At 44.7% G+C, this 20,572-nt stretch overlaps 1 protein-coding gene across 1 annotated transcript; it reads left to right on the forward strand.

Moving 5' to 3' along the window:
• The first annotated feature begins 161 nt into the window (after nt 1-161).
• Nucleotides 162-19,821, forward strand: LLPH (LLP homolog, long-term synaptic facilitation factor). The gene is made up of 3 exons (XM_040409194.1): nt 162-267; nt 3,399-3,612; nt 19,356-19,821. The coding sequence occupies exons 2-3, from the start codon at nt 3,405-3,407 to the stop codon at nt 19,520-19,522; spliced, it is 375 nt and encodes a 124-aa protein (XP_040265128.1). The 5' UTR covers nt 162-267; nt 3,399-3,404; the 3' UTR covers nt 19,523-19,821.
• Nucleotides 19,822-20,572: the final 751 nt, after the last annotated feature.

Genomic DNA, 20,572 nt, shown 5'->3' on the forward strand with positions numbered 1-20,572 from the left:
CTCCTGACTGGAGCTCTACCAGACATGTGACCTCTAGAAGGCTGAATATACGAGAGCTGGTGCTCGGATGTCACGTGATGTGCTCAGTACCGCAACGATTACTGTGTATAGGCTATGAGTTTGTCTCCAGAAAAATGGCGACAGTTAACTCTCCGCTGTACTGGTGATATTTCTAACAGTTTTGCCTCTAGTGTCCGGAGTAAGGGCAACCTCGGTCTAGAGCTCATCCGGGACTGTGCAGCGTGGACCTGCGTGCTGTGCTTAGAAGTGAGTGCTTCTGTTATATTATGTGTATTCCTTAGTATTGAATAGATATTTATGTGAGAAGTATCTGGAGCTCACCCTCTAGTTTCCAGTCGTTACTTACCAAGTCTCCATTGCTTTCATGAGGAGACACATGACGACTTGTGTGTGTTATAAATGCTTATATGTGTGACATCTATAGAGAACCCTAGTCAAGGAGCCAGAAGAGCTCTGCTGGAATATTCCCTGGCAGGAGCGACACTGTACACGTGCTGCCCTTTCCTGTCTATGGTAGTGGCATACTTGGCAGACATGCCATAGTCCTCTGTGTATCCAAGCACAGTAGTGGAGCGCTCCATTAGGCCTCATTCGCACAGCCATGTCTGTGAAGATGTCTGTGTTTGGTCCATGTGTTCGATTTTGCCCTCCATGTGTCATCCATATTCCACAGACACTGCTAGGCTAATTATTAAAGGGGTTAATTTTTAGCAGTTTTGCCTCTAGGTCATCATTAGGGATGAGCGAATAGACTTAGGATTAAACATACAAAGTCGATTTGCGAGCGCTCCGTACAGTATTAGAATGTATTGGCTCCGATGAGCCGAAGTTATTACTTCGCGAAGTCTCGCGAGACTTCACATAACTTTATAAATGAATTTCTACTGTAAAAAAACATTTCCCGAACTCTGGTTCGGTTCCAAGTGGTACCTTGGCACCGAACCAGAGTTCGGAAAATGTTTTTTTTTTTTTACAGTATAAATCAATTTCTGAAGTTAATATGCGAAGTCTCGCGAGACTTCGCAAAGTAATAACTTTGGCTCATCAGAGCCAATACATTCTAATGCTGTACGGAGCGCTCTCTCCGTACAGTATTGAAACAGTTTTATGCCAATCGACTTCAGATGTTCGCTCATCCCTAGTCATCATTATCGCATTGGCGGGGGTCCAAGTCCCGGCATGCCAGCAGATGAGCTTGTTTCAGCTTGCCACTGCGTCACCCGAACTCTGGTGAGCACTGTGGGCTCCAGCAGCTCACCAAGCACAGCGCCGTACGTCGTATAGTGGCAGTGCTTGGTATTGCAGCTTAGCCCCATTCATTTCAATGAGGCTGAGCTGCAAATAATCCACATGACTGATGTCACATGTCCTAGGAAGAGGCCGTTGCGCTCACGGAGTGCCCAGCCTCTTCTAATAGCTGATAGGTGGGGGTACTGTGAGTTGGACCACCGACGATCTGATAGGTCATCAGTAGTAATTCTCGGATAACTCCATTAATTTCCAGGGCATCGCCTACCAATGGTCCGTGAAAACCACTGAAAAAACATGGATGGCATCCGTGTTGTGTCAGTGGTTTTCACGGACACATAGACTATAAAGTGCATGAGTGATCCTTAATCAGGAACAAAAATTGTACATGCTTCTGTGGTGTCGGCACAGACCCACTGTCCCCGGAAAATCGCTTCTGTGTATACACATATTAAAGTCAATGGGTATGTGTGCTGTCCATGGGGTCCACGACTGCACAGGTCTGCAATTCACTGAAGTGTGAAAGGTGCCTTATCAGTGGGTATGTATGAACCTATCACATACAGGAGCTCTCTTAACAATGGCCCTGGGACTAAATGTAACTAGACTCGCAGGTGAGAAGACTGTTGAAGCCAGGCATGTCACTGCGGAAGCCAGTTGTTGGCTGCAGCCGAGCGTGTGTCCATGCCCATGCTGTGCTGGATGTAAACACGGCAGGGACCGGAAGATAAAGACAGTGACACCAGAGGAGGAGTGGCGCTGTGGGGAGCAGGTAAGTATCAAGCCTTAGCTTAGTGGAGCAGGCCGCTGACACTTAATAAATTGGCATTAGTACTGGAGAATCCCTTTAAGGAGTTATCTGTTAATACAGTACAATCTTCCTTTTCTAGAGCCAGTAATATCGAGTAGAAGGTAGTATTGATCAGGGTGGATTTGATTTAAATCAAACTGATTTAAATCACTAGTCAGTAAGGCTTGATTTAAATCATAGTTTTCTACATAAAGACTAATTCTTGCTGGTATAACTTATAATATGCAAGTAGATGAAGATTTTGATTAGGTTGATTCTGCATTCATAGGTTTGTAGAAGTTAGGATTAAGGTCTTTTTCTCAACTCTGTTCATGTTATAACATTTTACTGTGAAGAAGAGGCATGTGATCTCTGCTGAGTCAAATTCAGTTTTGAGAACTGCAAAAGTAAACCAAGCATCTGTGATAATATCTTGTAGGCAGAGAAACTGCCCAATAATCTTACAAAAACCTCTGGAATAGCATGACATTGTGAATGGACAAAGGGGGAAACTAACTCTCCTTAGGGAGAGAGCACCTTAAAGGGCTTCTGTCACTCCCAAAACTAATCTTTATTTCATGATGGAACAACATTTTGGATGGTAATATATTTTCCTCAAAAAGCATTTTATATATAAAAAAAAAATCTGATTTAAATAAAAAATAAAAAAAGATTTAAATCCAAAAAAATCCGTCTCCGTACAGCGTTCAAATGTATGGGCTTTGCGGAGGTGAAATTTGTTATATCTAAAGTCTCGTGAGACTTTGTTGAATAACTTCGGACTTCGACCATTTTAAAACTGGGATCCTAACTCGCTTCAGTACCCGGGCACCAGCCAGTACCGAAGCCGACTGAGTCCCAGTTTCAAAATGGTTTTCAAGTTGAATATTCAAAGTTTGAAGCTATTGAACGAAGCTACACAAGACTTCCGACATAATGAATTTCACCTCCGTGAAGCTCATACATTTGAATGCTGTATGGAGCTGGGTCTCAACCATTTCTCAATTCAAACGAAGTTCTGAATGAAGCAACTTTGGATCCATGATCCAAAGTGTGCTTCACTCAACATTAGCCACCGGTGATCAACAGAGCTGAAGGTTATACTTCACATCAAATAGGCCTATTCAAACCAGCGCCAATCGGCGTGTTTATCATCGTTTGGCACTTGTCCTGCCCAAACATTAGACAGTGTAATAGAACCCTAAGATTCTCATTGCTCAGGCCAATGTCATTACATTTGTGCTGGCAGTTTTTGGTGATTGATTCAGTACTTGGTGCTTTAAGATGGTAAATTATGTTAAATACAGTAAAAGTGCATTTCCCATTATTACTAACATAGATAAAAATGGCTAAAAGTATTAGAAGCAAATGGAGGAGGAAGATGCGGGCCGAAAAGAGGAAGAAAAATGCACCAAAAGAACTTGCCCGCTTGAAAGAGGTCTTGGCAAAAGCAAATACAGACGTGTTGATGGAGGATGTGAAAGATATCACAACTATTGTGACTGCTGAGAAAGTGAAGGAGAAGGCTGCAATGGTAGCTGAAGCTGCAGAAGGTGATGGTTCTTTATGTAACATTCATGTTTTCTGACCATTTTTCTGCTTTACTACGTTATAGGCCTGGCTGCAGTGATGTCGTGCCTGTATACCCCAGACATTGCTGCAGTCAGTCATTGGTCTCACTGGTGTATTGCACATGACTGCTGAGGTGTCACGGCCTATGGTGTACGCTGTGACACTGTTGCTACACTTGCGGTTGCCACGCATGCTGTTTGCCTTGGGCAACGTTGTGGCTGGTGTGTGCACTTCCCCTTTTAGTTGTAGCCTCCCTCTGTCTGGTGCTGTAAGGGTTAACTCCCTGATTGGGTGTGGTCACTTGGCTTATATCTTCTGTGGCTTCCTGGCTGGAGTCAGTTGTACTTCAGCTGTTGTTGGTGATGGAGCTCTGCTCCAGTCCAGGGTGTTCGATCTGTCCAGTGAGGGCCACCCTTGTGGTCACCAATGTCATCCTGGTGTCTCCTTCCCTTCCTGTCCCTATTTGTATGGAGTGGGTTATGTTCAGGGAGTTGGTATGTCTAGTTTGGTGTTACATGTCTGGTGGTGTTTGGTGTCATGTTTGCTAGACATTCCCCTGTCTCATGTTTATTGCAGCTATGGGTGTCCTGGGTCCCTGTGTGGTTTGTGCTGTGTCCTTTAATGTTGGTGTGGACAGCAGCACTTGTGCACGGGTTCCAGTTAGTGTGTCTGTGGCAGGTAAGTGTGTGTTATTGGTTTCGCTGACCTGCCATCTCCTTATGCTGTATGTGTTCCCCTCTCCTTGCAACCTGGCCTCAGATAGAGACTCCTGTTCCTCCATGACTGGGATGAACAGGTCGTCTCTTCCCTGCTCCTTGGTGAGGGATTACCAGGGCGACTTAGGGTCTAGGAATCCTGAGTATGAGTCGTCCTACCATCGGGGTCCGCTCATATGGTGAGGAGTCAGGGAGAGGATTAGGGACGCGCTAGGAGGTGACCTGCTCCCTTATTACTCTTTTTGGCCAGGCTGATCCCCTTTTACCCTTTGACACCGCATGTTGGGGGGTTTCCCCCACTCCCTACCATGACATGAGGCCAGTGATTGGCTGAAGCGTTCTGGGAGAATATACGAGCACATTATCACTGCAGCCAAGCAAATCCAGGCAGGGAGGATCGGAGTGATGGAAGTGGCAGGGGTGAAATGGGTAATTTTATTGCAGTTGCAGGACATTTTTTAAAGAGGACCATTCACCGATCCTGACATTGTGAACTAAGTATCATGACATATACAGCGGCGCCCAGGGATCTCACTGCACTTACTATTATTCCTGGGCGCCGCTCCGTTCTCCAGTTATGTCCTCCGGTATGTTCGGGGACTTGGTTATAGTAGGCGGAGACTTAGGGGACTTGGTTATAGTAGGCGGAGTCTGCCCTTGTTCTGCTGGGCGTCTCCTTCTCCTAGGTGGTTTTTTTTCTCCCAGGCTGTGAGCTCTGCGATGCGATTGGCCAGCGCTACAGCCTAGGAGAAGGAGACGCCCAGCAGAACAAGGGCAGACTCCGCCTACTATAACCAAGTTCCCGAACATACCGGAGGACATAACGGGAGAACGGAGCGGCGCCCAGGGATAATAGTAAGTGCAGTGAGATCCCTGGGCGCCGCTGTATATGTCATGATACTTGGTTCACAATGTCAGGATCGGTGAAAGGTCCTCTTTAATAATTCTGCCAATCTCTTTAAAGAGATTGTCTGAGTTAGGCCTCATGCACACGACCGTTGTGTGTGTCCGTTTCCGAGAATTTCTGCGGACCCATTGACTTTCAATGGGTCCGTTGAAAACTCGAAAAATGCACCGTTGTTCATCCGCGTCCGTGATCTGTGTTTCCTGTCCGTCAAAAAATATGACCTGTCCTATTTTTTTTGAAGGACAACGGTTCACGGACCCATTCAAGTAAATGGGTCCGTGAAAAATCACGGATGCACACAAGATTGTCATCCGCGTCCGTGATCCGTGTCCGTAGGCTACTTTCACACAGACGGATCCACAGATCAGTCTGCATAAAAGCTTTTTTAGATCTGAGTTTTCACTTTGTGAAAACTCAGATCCGACAGTATATTCTAATACAGAGGCGTTCCCATAGTGATGGGGACGCTTCAAGTTAGAATATACTAAGAACTGTGTACATGACTGCTGCCTGGCAGCACCCGATCTCTTACAGGGGGCTGTGATCCGCACAATTAACCCCTCAGGTGCCGCACCTGAGGGGTTAATTGTGCGTATCATAGCCCCTGTAAGAGATCAGGTGCTGCCAGGCAGGAGGGGGCAGACCCCCCTCCCTCCCCAGTTTTAAATTCATTGGTGGCCAGTGCGGCTTCCCCTCCCTCCCTCCCCTGTATTACATTCATTGGTAGCTAGTGCGGCCCCCCCTCCCTCCCCTGTATTACATTCGTGGCCAGAGCTGCCCTGAGTGACATGTCTGCCTGCTGGGAGACTTAGCAGCATGTTGTATGTATAGAACTACAAGTCCCAGCTATACAGTGACACTGCTAATACACACAGGATCTTCCCCCTACCTGCAATGCTCTGCAGAACTTCTCTTTCAGCTCCTGTGCCCAGCATGTGTCTCCTCACTGCCTGCAGCTACACAGTAAACACTTCAGCCCTGAGTCTGTGCAGCTGAAGGGGTTAGGAACCCTGGGGAGAGAGCAATAAGCAGCAGCCGGCAGTGCAGGGGGGCGTGGCCAGCACAGTGACGTCTTGTGTACAGATCTCTCAGGCTTATGCACAAACATTATCAGAGCAGGGAGAGAAGCTGACATCACAGGTCATGTGACCCTCAGTAAAATCTGAGAAACTGACTGGAGACTGAGTTAATTGGAAAGTTGTTACATTTGCCTAGTTAGAAACATAGAATAACAAAATTACTCGGACAACCCCTTTAAAGAGGACCTTTCACCAGGATACATATATTGAAATAGTTATATTACCTTACAGTGTGGCCCCTAGTGATGTCTTTTCGCTTTTTTTTTTTTTCAAAGGACCCCCCCCCCCCCCCCCTTCGTCCGCTGTGGTCCCTGTTTGTTTTGGCGCCTCATATGCTAATGAGGCGATTCGGTTTAACAAGGCGGGGACTTGAATTTGTCCTGGGCGCAGTTATCTTCTCCCTGGCTGCGAGTGCATCCAATCAGAGCGCCCTGCTCTTAGCCAGGGAGAAGGAGCTCAAGTTCTCGCAATAGAAGGAGCTGCGATTCTGAGTGCATGTCTGAGATGCCCTAAGTATGAATACTGTCTGTTAACGTGGGCTCTTTTGTACCATGTGTACAGTCATGTTCTGAGCATGAACTGTATATTTAGTTCTGTACTTATGTCAAGATCTGATCCTGCCCTACGAGATCATGAAAGCATTTCCCACTCTGTATGATGGCTTGTTTTTCAAACAGTTGATTGGTGTTGGTCCCGGGTGTTGGACCCCCATGGTTAGATACTGATGACCTATCCAGAGGATAGGTCATCAGTATTAAAATCTCGGAAAACCCCTTTAATGTTTAATGGGGATTTTTTTGGGAGGGGGGAGTTGAGGTGATAAAGAAAATTTCAGCGTTAGCTATGCCGATTTTGTAACACGATATTTTAATAGTTTGGACAGTTTTAAACACTGATATACTGTTTATTTCCTGCTAATCAAACCCAGCATGCTTTGCTCTGTTCATTTCACAGGGCTTGCTGGGCCTAATTAACATGGAGGGGTGTTGGGGACATGACTACGCTATAGGGAACAGTGTGGCAGCTGGAGTAAGCCCTGTGAAGCATTGCAGAGCAAAGCATTCTAGGCTTGCCTACAAAACCCAGCAGGAAGCTGATGAAAACATGAAGTTTTGTATGTAAACATGGTACCAGTACACACTGATGCCAAGAACAGGGGAAGGAAAGTGCTGACATGAAAAATGGTTATATGGAGCAGAAATCTGCAGTGTTTGTGGTAAGGATTAAAAAAAAGATTCTTGTGGCACTGGAGGACCCCTTTAAAATCAAAAAGGATGCCTCTACGCTGTCTGTCCAGTCTCTTCCAGCTGTTTGCATTCAAAGCTGCAGTGGTAACATGCAGGTATACGGCATGTGACTGCTGCAGCTAATCACTGTCCTCAGTGGTATATGATAACACGTCCACTTAGAACAGTGATTGGCTGCAGTGGTCATGTGCTGCAGTCTTGCATACAAACAGTGGGAGGAGGACTTGACTGGTGGCTGCAGAGAATGGTGCTTGAGAAAGAAGAAAGTATAAACTTGGCATGAGCCAAATTTATAAATAACTTGGGCAGACCCTTTAAGTTTTTTGATCAACGCCAGATCTGTTTATTTTTTGCCCAAAATTTTCTATTTATATAGTATTATAGACCGCTTCTTTAAAAATGCTGCTTGGTTACCTTTGGAAAATTTCTTCTTTTAATTGTCAGCTGAATGACAAGTATTCTGTCCTCGTATAAGTTAGGGGGTTTAGCTACATGTCAGATTCCACACTGCTATCCTCATAAGAAAAAGGCCGTGAAGCTGTAACCTTCTCTTTTTTTGCTAGTAGATTGTGAAAGGAAAGGAAATTAGTATTTCAAAATATATCAACTGTTCAGGATACAGATAATCTGCTATACATACAGATACAGCAAACATACAAGAAATCACAGGATAATGACACCTGGATAGTGTTTTTACCGACTATGCTTGGAACTAGTTGTTGCCACTGAACTTAAAGGGGTTTTCTCGCTTCAGCAAATGGCATTTATCATGTAGAGAAAGTTAATACAAGGCACTTACTAATGTCCTGTGATTGTCCATATTGTTTCCTTTGCTGGCTGTATTAATTTTTCCATCACATTATACACTGCTTGTTTCCATGGTTACAACCATCCTGTAATCCAGCAGCGGAGGCTGTGCTTGCAAACTATAGGAAATCACAATACATTAGTAAGTGGCTTGTAATAACTTCCTCTACATATTAAATGCCACTTGCTGAAGTGAGACAACCCCTTTAAGGTAGAAAACATAAGGTATAGCTTCTCACACTGAAGTAAGATGGTTACTACTCATACTGGAACAGGACGCACAATGCACCAAGAACTTTACCACAATGCCTAGAAAACTACAAACTAGAAGAAAAATACCCTAAACCACCAATAAATGGTGCTATTAACATACAATGTAATATAGATAGGATTCATAGGCAGGCAATTGCAATATCTGAACTGGTACACACACACAAAAGTATACACCTAAATAACTAGATTCGCAGCTGAGGCCAGAATAACAGGTTACTATTCATTTTAATGCACCTTAATGTTACAGTCGGGCAGATTTGATATTTCTAGGTCCCCAAGCAAAGCTATATCTGGGAGCCCCTGTCAGCTGCTAAGCTCTTCCCTGTAGCATTGCTGTGCTCTGCCCATAGCACTGCTAAGCTCTACCCCATTAATATGGTGACCCCCCCCATAGTATAATGTCCCTTTATGCTGCACCCTTATATTCCCCCAAAACAATATGGTGCACATTACATGCGCTCAATACAATGTAGTTCCCCTTATGTGCCCACCAATAGTGATGAGCGGCAGGGGTCATATTCGAATTCGCGATATTTCGCGAATATTTTTAGAATATTCTTTGAAAATTCACAAATTCGAATGATTGTGTAATATGCGAATTTTCGTATTCGAATTTTTTTATTGCTAATTTTTCAACTTACAACTATTAGACAAAGACGATTATATCACTATATTAGCTAAATTGCTCTATTCGTTTTTTTTCGAATATTCTCTATATTGCTATAACTTCGTTTTTTCAAATATTCGTAATATTCTAAAACAAGAATATATAGCGAATATTAAAAAAAAACGAATATAGAGCAAAATTCGCAAACACTACTACTCCTAAAGTCAAGTATATTGCAGCCTTCTTATTGGCCCACAAGCTAGAAGCAGTGAGGGATCATGTGTACTGATAAAAATAAAAAAAAATCGGAAAGAAATTTGAATATTCGAAATTTCGAATATATATAACTATATATTCGAAATTTTCGCGAATTTTCAAAGTACCTATATTCGTGATAAAAATTCGAATATTCGTGATCAACACTACCCACCTACACATTATGGTGCACCCTATAGTTCCTCCATAATGAATGCTTACCTAGCCACGTCCCATAATGAATGGAGCACATCTCTCACTACATATCTGTCTGACAGCTAGTGTGATGACATAACTTTGTCACACCTGCCACCACCGGTCACTGGGTGAATGCAGGGGGCTAACAGCTCTCTGCTTTACCATTGTATTCCACTGTATCCGCCTCTTGAGGATGTGGATGCAATTAAAATCCTTGCTGCCGCCAGGGGGTCCCGAATAGTTCTGTGGTCTGCTTAGTGGTCATATCGGCCACTGGTTAGATTATGTCATAGGCCTCAGGTATTTGGGACATTTTGATATGTTAGTACATTAACGGCTAGGTCGTCAGCAGGAGAACAGTTCTAATATGCTCTTATCACATCAGCCCAGATTGTAGAAAACTGTGCCAGTAGCTATGAATCATTCCTTACTGCAGTCACCCAGATTGCAGCACTGCACAGAGGACAGGCAGATGACTGCTGGGGCAGTAAAGACCATTGTGACCAGAGAAAGAGCCCTTGGGTTGTAAAACCTGTTCAGGCATACCATTTTCAGTATATTGATTTAACTGAACATCGTTATTAAAAGGTCAGTGTAAGATTGAAGTCCCTTTAACGGATTGGGAAAAAAAAAAATAGCTGCTGCACCTGGACTCCATACAGATGTCCAGATACATATGTATTTTGCAGACAGAAATCAGAATGACTGAATACCGCAGCACAGTTTTTTTTTTTTTTTAAGGTGAGATTCAAAGACCCGTAACATTTTCATGTTTCTGTTGATGGAGTCATGAGAGGGCTTGTTTTTTTGCTGGACAAGCTGTAGTTTTCATTAGCATAATTTTGGAGTACTTAGGACTAGTGTTGAGAGAACTTGTTTTTTTTAAGTTCTGCGTCCAAAGTTCGGGTTATCGAAGAATCCCGTTATGGTCCGTGGTAGCGGAATCCATAACAGGATTCCTTGATAACCCGAACTTTGGACGCAAACTTAAAACACAAGTTCGCTCAACACTACTTGTTTTTGATCACATTTTATTCCCTTTTTTGGGCGGGTGATAAAGCGAAGAACCCAGCAGTTTTGGCATAGTTTTCACAATGTGGATTAAATAATGCAATAACTTTATACAGTGCGCCAGATGGCGACCAAAACGGTCACCAATGCGCCTTAAAATTTCTGATGGCTACAAGACTTTTTAGTCTTGTCGCCATTTGCGACTGGACTGCCGCACTGCAGCTGAATGTTGAGATTCAAATGATTACAGCATCTATCACTGGTTTTCACAGGGTGCTCGTCTAGATTGGTCCCCAACTCCACCCCGGGAACTATTTCGTCCTTATGTATACAAATTGACAGCACTCCAGAGTTGAAGGTGAAGTAATTAGTGATTTTATTCAGCCGGGCATAATTTCAGGCAACGTTTCGGGCTATATGCAGCCCTTCATCACGCCCAGTGTGGTGAGCATCAGCGTGGAAGCCGGCGCTGCAGCGGAATATTGCGGCGGAGCACTGGAGCCCATAATCCCTTGCCCCGACGCCATCATAGGCTTCAGGCCTAGAAGGCCTGGGGCCTATGTGGTAGTAAAAGCCCAGAGCAGGCGGGCGTGATGACATCATTGCGCCCACCTGTGCTGGACGCAGAGCACTGATGTGTCTGCATCTGCATCGCAACATCCTGGGCTGTACCAGCAGCGAGTGAGCGCCGGTGAAAGGACACAGGTGAGTAAAAGATTTTAGATTTTTTTTTTTAAGTGGCGGCACTGGGGGGACATTACTGGCCGGAAGGGTGGCACTGGGGGGACATTACTGGCCGGAAGGGTGGCACTGGGGTCACATTACTGGCCGGAAGGGTGGCACTGGGGGGACATTACTGGCCGGAAGGGTGGCACTGGGGGGACATTACTGGCCGGAAGGGTGGCACTGGGGGGGCATTACTGGCCGGAAGGGTGGCACTGGGGGACATTACTGGCCGGAAGGGTGGCACTGGGGGGCATTACTGGCCGGAAGGGTGGCACTGGGGGGCATTACTGGCCGGAAGGGTGGCACTGGGGGACATTACTGGCCGGAAGGGTGGCACTGGGGGGACACTACTGGCCGGAAGGGTGGCACTGGGGGGACACTACTGGCCGGAAGGGTGGCACTGGGGGGACATTACTGGCCGGAAGGGTGGCACTGGGGGGACATTACTGGCCGGAAGGGGGGCATTACTGGCCGGAAGGGTGGCACTGGGGGACATTACTGGCCGGAAGGGTGGCACTGGGGGGCATTACTGGCCGGAAGGGTGGCACTGGGGGGCATTACTGGCCGGAAAGGTGGCACTGGGGGGCATTACTGGCCGGAAGGGTGGCACTGGGGGACATTACTGGCCGGAAGGGTGGCACTGGGGGGACACTACTGGCCGGAAGGGTGGCACTGGGGGGACACTACTGGCCGGAAGGGTGGCACTGGGGGGACATTACTGGCCGGAAGGGTGGCACTGGGGGGACATTACTGGCCGGAAGGGTGGCACTGGGGGGACATTACTGGCCGGAAGGGTGGCACTGGGGGGACATTACTGGCCGGAAGGGTGGCACTGGGGGGACAGTGTGGGGGGAAATTACAACTGGGGCATAATACTACTGTCGGGCAGTGAGGGGGGGAAATTACTACTGTGGGGGCAGTATGAAGGGAAATTACTATTGGGGAGGCACTGTATGGGCATTTCTATTACAGGGACATATTAGGGGCCTTTATTTTTGGGGACACTATACAGGCATTATTACCTGGAGCACAATCTAAGGTTTTATTATTATTACTGGGGGCACTCTAGGGAGCATTTATAATAGCTGTAGACACTATAGAGACATTTTTTCTACTGGGGTCACTATTTTATCAGCAGTATAGTATCTGGGGCATTGGGGAGCACAAGGGCACAGCATTGGGAGTGGCAGCAGGATGACCAGGATGGGGAAGTTGATGAGAAAATGTAGAAATTGAACGTGTCTGTGTAACAAACTCTGCAGAGACGAGATGCGGCTGAAAGAATTTGTCGTGGTGGTCTGGGTCAAATGGAGGTGAAAAGGAAAGAGAAGGTCTACATAACAGAAGATGTCACTGGATGTAAGAGGTATGTGTTGCTGTATTCTCCTATATGTAGTGCTGGCTAATGCTCGCCAATCCGTCCATGGAACTCCCGGAAGGTTTTAGCCACATATTGTTTTCCGCACTTGCATGTGGCCAAATGTACAACTCCCTTTGTTCTGCAATTAATGAAAGATCTGATGGTAAAACTCTGCTGCGTGACAGTACTGGTAAAGCTGTTTCCTAATCCAGTAGCGCTGCACGCCACACAATTCCCACATCGGAACGTGTCCGTAAGATTGGTGCTAAGCCATGTGGTTCCCACGAGGGATTGTTGAAGACTATGAACTAACCTATCTCTAAGGTTACGTCCAGGTTTATTTTCAACAAGATGCCCCACATCAGAATCTGATTTCAAGATGCCCAATATCGCATGAGGATCTCGCGTACAATCACATGTGCATCATCTCATAGGTTGCGATGATACGCATCTGCCCATCATTAGATGCATTTGTCTTAATGGATGTGATTAAGAAGTATGAGGGCATCCGGATTGATAATCAAACCATGCTGGCCAGTCTTGATGTGGAGGCGCTTTACAGCTCCATACCCCATGACAAGGAGTGTGGGGCTGTGGCGGCCTTTCTGAGGCAGCGTGGCACCCACCTATGGTTGCACAATGAATTTGTGTTGTAGCTCGTCCAATTTATTTTGGAACATAACATGTTTCTTTTTTGATCGCCGCATATACCACCAGCTCAGGGGGGTAGCAGTGGGGAGCCCCTGTGCGCCTACTTTTGCCAACCTTTACCTGGGCTGGTGGGAACGAGAGGTGGTGTTTGCAGAAGATGCCAACAGATGGGCCAGTCATATTAATTAATGGCTACAGTACATCGATGATGTCCTTATTCTATGGTCAGGAAGTAAGTCGGAATTCATTGGCTTTGTGAAGGATCTCAGTAAAAATGAATTAGGACTTCATTTTACCTACGAAATTTAGGACAATCAGATTACCTTCCTGGACCTGACTATTTTTAGGAATCAGGAGTGCAATCTAGGGACACGATTGTTCCGTAAAGATACCGCCACAAACAGTTTGCTGTGCTGGGACAGTTGCCATCCCTTGGCCCATAACAGAGTAATTCCAAAGGGACAATATTTGAGATTGCGTCGCAACTGTTTCAGGGTGGCTGACTACCGGGTGGCGGCGAAAGATCTGCAGAATAGGTTCAGAAGTAGAGGGTACTCACAACATGTATTGGCCAGAGCGCACCAGCATTCTCTGGTGGTCAATCTGGATACCCTGCTGGTACCTAAGATGAATGCATCTAATGATGGGCAGATGTGTATCATTGCAACCTATGATGATGCATGTGAGATTGTACGTGAGATCCTCACGCGATATTGGGGCATCTTGAAATCTGATCCTGATGTGGGGCATCTTGTTGAAAATAAACCTGGATGTAACCTTAGAGATAGGTTAGTTCATAGTCTTCAACAATCCCTTGTGGCAACCACATGGCTTAGCACCAATCTTACGGACACGTTCCGATGTGGGAACTGTGTGGCGTGCAGCGCTATTGGATTAGGAAACAGCTTTACCAGTACTGTCACGCAGCAGAGTTTTACCATCAGATTTTTAATTAATTGCAGAACAAAGGGAGTTGTATATTTGGCCACATGCAAGTGCGGAAAACAATATGTGGGCAAAACCTTCTGGTAGTTCCGTAGAAGGATTGGCGAGCATCTTAATGATATTCGCAAATGTTCAGACACCCCCATTGCACTGCATGTGGCCATTGCTCACGAGAATGAGGCAGATGTGATGAAATTTCAGGGGACAGAGGTGGTCAGAAGATCCCCAAGGGGAGGTGACTATGACAGAAAGTTACTACAGAAGGAGGCACAGTGGATTTTTAGATTACATACGGTACGTCCGGAGGGCCTGAATGAGCATATATCTTAGGTTTGCTTCATTTAAGGTTGAGTTTATCTATGTAGTTATTTCCAGTATGTTGGTTCCACCTACATACCAATGTCTCCTCGTTTGCATTAAGATTCCTCCGTGACATTCTTTAGTGTATATCTCTATTTATATTTCCTTGTACTTTAGTATAAGACACTCCCTGGGTTTCAGGCCGTTTGAAAAAGTATGTGATTTGCATATGTCTTGTGTGGCTTACTGGTCTCCCCATGTATTTTGTAATGCCTCCCTTTTTATGTTGCGTCTTGCCTCCTTAAGTATTTCCTGATACCATTCTTTGCCTTATATAATTATATATTGCCATTTAGTCCCTTTCAATATGGGGGGGTTTGACACTCCCATCGTGATCGCTCCAGATAGTAAGCCTCGGGTGGGGGGCGGTGGTTATGCATCGATGCCGTGCCTCCTGCATACTCATTCGTTGGTTTAGGGGCTGGATCCGTACGGTGGGAGGGGTTTCCTCCTGATAACCTGTGTACTTCGGTGGGCGCGTCACGGCCACCCTAGCGCCGATGCAGCCGCCTCATCACATGAGGCGGATGGCATTTTATATGTTGTCTGTCTGTAGCCTACATAAATGTAGCTCCTGATGAGCCGATGTGGCGAAACGCGTTGAGCGTATGATAGGGAAAAGTTACATGTGTACAGTGAGCTGGCTTGGTGCTAAACAGTAGGCGTAACAGCTTTATTTGCCATTGGAGCTTTTGAGTATACTGGAGAAGCGGACATAGGTGTTATGGGACAGATGCATCTCGAGTGGGATATAATTAGGCCACTCGTGGCTAATGTTTAATCTAATAGCCAACACTCTGTTAGTTTCCTATACTCCAGGGCACTCACAGTTTGAGACAAAATAGCAACTGAACAAGTACTAGTTAAATAGCACTATAGTGGACTAGTGATTCTGAATAGGATACAGTTTTCTACACTGTTGTATTTGTGACAATCGGCTGTTTGTGGTTTAGTATATATTTTTTCACCTGGGGTTCACCCATTAGTTGATAGAGAGTATCCCCGCGGGACTGCGTTATTTATTGCATATCCCGGCGGTGTGGAGTACCTCCATCTATACGTCCAGTTGTTATTTGGATTTCTATACACAATTTGTGATTAATAGTAGCCACCTCCCCCCCCCCCCCCCCCTCCTTTTATTATTATTTTTTTTTTAATTAAGGCTACTTTCACACTTGCTGCAGAGTGATCCGGCAAGCAGTTGCATTGCTGGAACTGGCTGCCGGATCCAGCAAAACCTATGCCAACTGATGGCATTTGTAAGACTGATCAGGATCCTGATCAGTCTGAAAAATGCCTGATCAGTCAGAAAAATGCATGAAATGCTGGATCCGTTTTTCCGGTGTCATCCGGAAGGACGGATCTGGCATTCCGGTATTTTGAATGCCGGATCCGGCACTAATACATTCCTATGGATCCGGCATTCAGGCAAGTCTTTAGTTTTTTTTGGCTGGAGATAAAACCGCAGCATGCTACGGGTTTATCTTTTGTCTGATCAGACTGAACTGAAGACATCCTGATGCATCCTGAACGGATTGCTCTCCATTCAGAATGCATGGGGATAAAACTGATCAGTTTTTTTCGGGTATAGAGCCCCCTAGGATGCGACTCTATGCCGGAAAAGAAAAACGCAAGTGTGAAAGTACCCTAAGACCACCAAAAAAGATTAGTGTTTTTATGCTTCAACTTTAGGCAGTAATAGGTGATGAGTAGAGAATGTAAACCTTAGTATTGTTTCCTACAGTGAATTTATTTACTGATGTGAACAAAGTCTAAGATAAAGAAGAAGTAAAGAAAAATAAATAAACGCTTGACATTTTGTGTAGCTTTTCCCTGCAGAGTGTTATAAATGTTGTCCAAAAGTGGAGTTTACCTTCAAGCAAAATATCTCAAGTTAGAAAGGAATGTGTAGAATAAAGAAGTAAACACTGGCGTAGTCATAAAAATATGAATAATGGTCTGGATCAGCCGGTGTGATCAGACTTTAAAGGTATCTTAAAATATCTGTAATACATTTCCTTTTCTACAGACGGGGAGGTGGTGGGAGATCCTGGCACACACACCATTGTGTCTATTTGAAGACGTTTGTTTTTATGGTATCGGTTTCCATCTCCTCAGAAGACAGATTTATTTCCCTGTGTGGGTCCCGGGCATGCTGTTCATGCACTGATTTCACTGCCTCTCTGGAGATTTTCATCTGACATTTTGTGGACATTCTACAGTGTTATAAATTGCAAAACTAGCACTGTAACATATTGTGTCTTTTTCTAGTTACAGATGTCCACAAAGGATGTTATACTGTGGAGTTATGAAGAAAAAAATAATAATAATAATCTTACAACAAAGGCAACATATTTGATTACTATGTATCTTCTAGAGCTGCTTGCCTGGGACCCCTCTGAATTAATTGGTCCTGCATGGACTATATCTGTTGTTTGACTGCAGCCTAGGGCAAATGGTTGACACATTAAGTGGCGTACCTGCTTCTAAGAGGTCCGTAGGTCATGGGGACCTCGGGCCCCTCTTGTCCCACCAATAGAAATACCAATGGTTGCTGACCATGGAGACCTAGGGTCAACTAGGCAGCCCAGGTTTACCTGGTAAATAAGCAGCCAAGACTTGACATTTCTGGCATACCTTCCCACTGTTCCACGTGCCAGAGCTTGGAGGCTTCAACACCTGTGGGACATCTCTTCTTTGCTCCAGTCAGAACTGAGTGACTGTAGGATGAGGAGAGCTGTGCACATGGCAGGCGGTCTAGGCTGTATTTTGTTGGCGACATTTTTATTTATTTTGTGCTCTTTGTTTTGGGAAGTAAGTGCTTGAATTGGCTGGTGGTCTGGGGCTAATGTTGATGGAACACCTGATAATAAGGCAATTTGGTCTGAATTTATTTTAGGGCCCGCTCTGATAGCTGAATTTATTCAGGGGGGCAGGTATGGTTGTTCCATAAACAGCAATTCCTTCATTCACAAGAACAGGGTTCCCGTGTCCCTTGTATGAATGGAGCCCCAGTCGAGCATACGTCCTGCTGCTCAATTCTGCGGCCGTGCATGTACACAACCACCATTCTGCTTAAACAAGGGACATTTGAGCACTGTTCTCATAGAAACATTGGGTTGTATATGTGACAACTTGTTTTTATTTTGGGGCTTGCTCTGGGATTTAATGTCCACCCCCCCATGCCTGTATGAGCAGATTGATATATAATTTTATGGGAAAAGATTCAGTAAAACTTGTATTTTATACATTTAAATTCCTGGTCTTTGAAGCCGAGGAGACGGTCCTATCCGTGACTGCCAGCTATCTCTGTATACACAGTCATAGAGGGAAGCCTGTCATCACCGATAGGACCGACACCTGGACTTCAAAGCCCACAATGAGCAGGAATTGAAATGACTAAAATACAAGTTGAATAGATTTTTTTCCCATAAAACTATATATCAATCTTCTCAGCTCCCCCTGCTTTATAACATGCTGTCTGTAGTTCAAACACCATGTTCAGCATGGCAGGTTCTCTTTAAGGTCATTGGATATAGTGTATGTGAAAACCAATATCCACTATGGGAGCAGGAAGGGAATGTAGTAGTAAAAGGCCTTATTCACACATTAGGGTTTGTTATCCAGGAGCAGGGCCACAACACACAACCTGCAAATATTTCCATTATATCATATCTTGGTGGAGGGTCTACTCCTGGATAATCACCGATGTAAAATACTAAGGTGTTATTGGTATTCTTATGGTATGCGCACGCAGTAGAGCTCATGGAGGGGTAATTCTATAGTAACAAAACATGGCGTTATTTTGGGACCTCTCCGATGACTGCTTTACCTCAACTCAGTTTAAAATTCTACCGACCCTCAACATCTCTAATAAAGCAGATAGTAATGGTCTTCTTTTTAAGGTTATTGAGACAGAAAATGTATGTGCTGTCTCCTAGCTCACGATATCTCTTCAAAACATCTATCATCTCTACTCCACCAACATTAGGAATTATTTTTTTCTTACTTAGAAGGGTTTTCTGGGAATGGTATAAACATGGCCTCCAGCAACTCATCCTAGAAGGTGACTTGGATGGGTTGCCTCCACTTGAGGTGGGCGAGGGGGGCAGGGAACAGAATTAGCCCAGTCATGTATAATCAGAAGATTTCCAAACTAATTTCTATGACCTAACAAAAAAAAGGTGATCAGTGTTAGTTCACTGGGACCTCTCTCTCCAAGTACTTATATGCAGACCCCAGTCTATGGTGGGCAGGTATATGGCGTAGCGATGCAACATGCATGTCTATGGGAGTTATGGAAACTGCATTGCTATTTCCCTCAGATGTATGGAGTGGTTATACTGGTTATTCGGGACTAGGGTTCTCTGTACTAGTGATCGTAGATGCCCCAGCACTGCGTACCAGTGATCCTCCATTTAGCACATATCCTGTGTGTAAAAGTGGGAAAATCCCTTTCCAACAGATATACAATGTAGGCATAAAAAAGGTTTTACATAATGTGGAGAATGTGATCAATTATTTTGTAGGCGTGGCCTGTAATACTTTTATTTTGTCTTTGTCAAATCCCTATGACACTCAGGTGACACCATGAAGATGGAAACAGATTTAAAACGAAGCAAGAAAACTCTACTAGACCAGCACGGGCAGTACCCTGTATGGATGAACCAGAGGCAAAGAAAGAAGCTGAGGACTCAGCGTGGAAATAAGAAGGGAAAATCTAAAAATCAAAAAGGACTGGCATGGTAGAATGGTTTCTAAATGTCTACTACTTGTATGTATATAGTATCAGCGAGAGGCCATCTGCAGCAGTGGAACTGGAGACGATGAATCTGTAAATTCTTCAGGGAATTTTTTTATTTTTGCTCCTTCTACAAAACTTCAACTCCTTTTAGCTTTCTTTTAATGCTTTGTGTATTGATGGAATTAGAATGATTGAAGTCACTGACTACAACTGCTTATTACACCCATCCGTTCATTTCTGTCTGAACAGTTATCCAAAATGACAGAATAAAGCTTATGGAGGGCACTTATTTACCCTCACAGGAGAGTTTGCTGTGTGGTTGAAATCATTTAACATCGGATTGTGATTCATTCTTTCATGCCGCTATAGTCGTCGTCATCTGCTCATAACAGTAGGAGGATGGCAAGTTTATAAATTCTTACATTTTACATGAATATACAGTATAATGTGCACACAATTCTATAATTTATGGATTATAAAAGCCCTTAAACTTACACATGACTGCTGCGAAAGCCAAGTCTGGATAAGGCCTCATGCACATGTTCTATTTTTTTGCTTTGCGGACGGATCACGGACCCATTCAAGTTGAATGGTTCTCGATCCATCCCGGCCGCCGCACAGAGGTTGCAAATTGCGGTTCCCAATGCACGGAACGGCCGTGTGCATGAGGCCTAACTTGTCATATCCTAGGGGTGATTTATATATATTTTTTTCCATGAAGTGACCCACTGCACATGTGCCAAGGTGAGTTTGAGTTTGCACATGAGGGTGAGCGGTTGTCAGAAAGTCATGCAGATGCACTGCATATTTGCTTAAACGCCTCCACAAAACTGGACCATCTATCGCCAACATTTTGCCTATATAAGTAATGCTACCATGCGGTTTTGCAGTCAGACTTGGTTTAAACATACCTTTGCTGATTTTTATTTATTTTTTATCTCCAGAAAATGATGTTTATTCTATATGCAAATTAGGGTAAATGCACACATTCAGGATTTATGTGCGGACAATCCGCACTGAAATCCGCAGATGTTCGCTGGGAAATACGCATCAAT

The sequence above is a fragment of the Bufo bufo genome, chromosome 1 (assembly GCF_905171765.1).
Source record: "Bufo bufo chromosome 1, aBufBuf1.1, whole genome shotgun sequence".
In the NCBI taxonomy this organism is placed as follows: domain Eukaryota; kingdom Metazoa; phylum Chordata; class Amphibia; order Anura; family Bufonidae; genus Bufo; species Bufo bufo.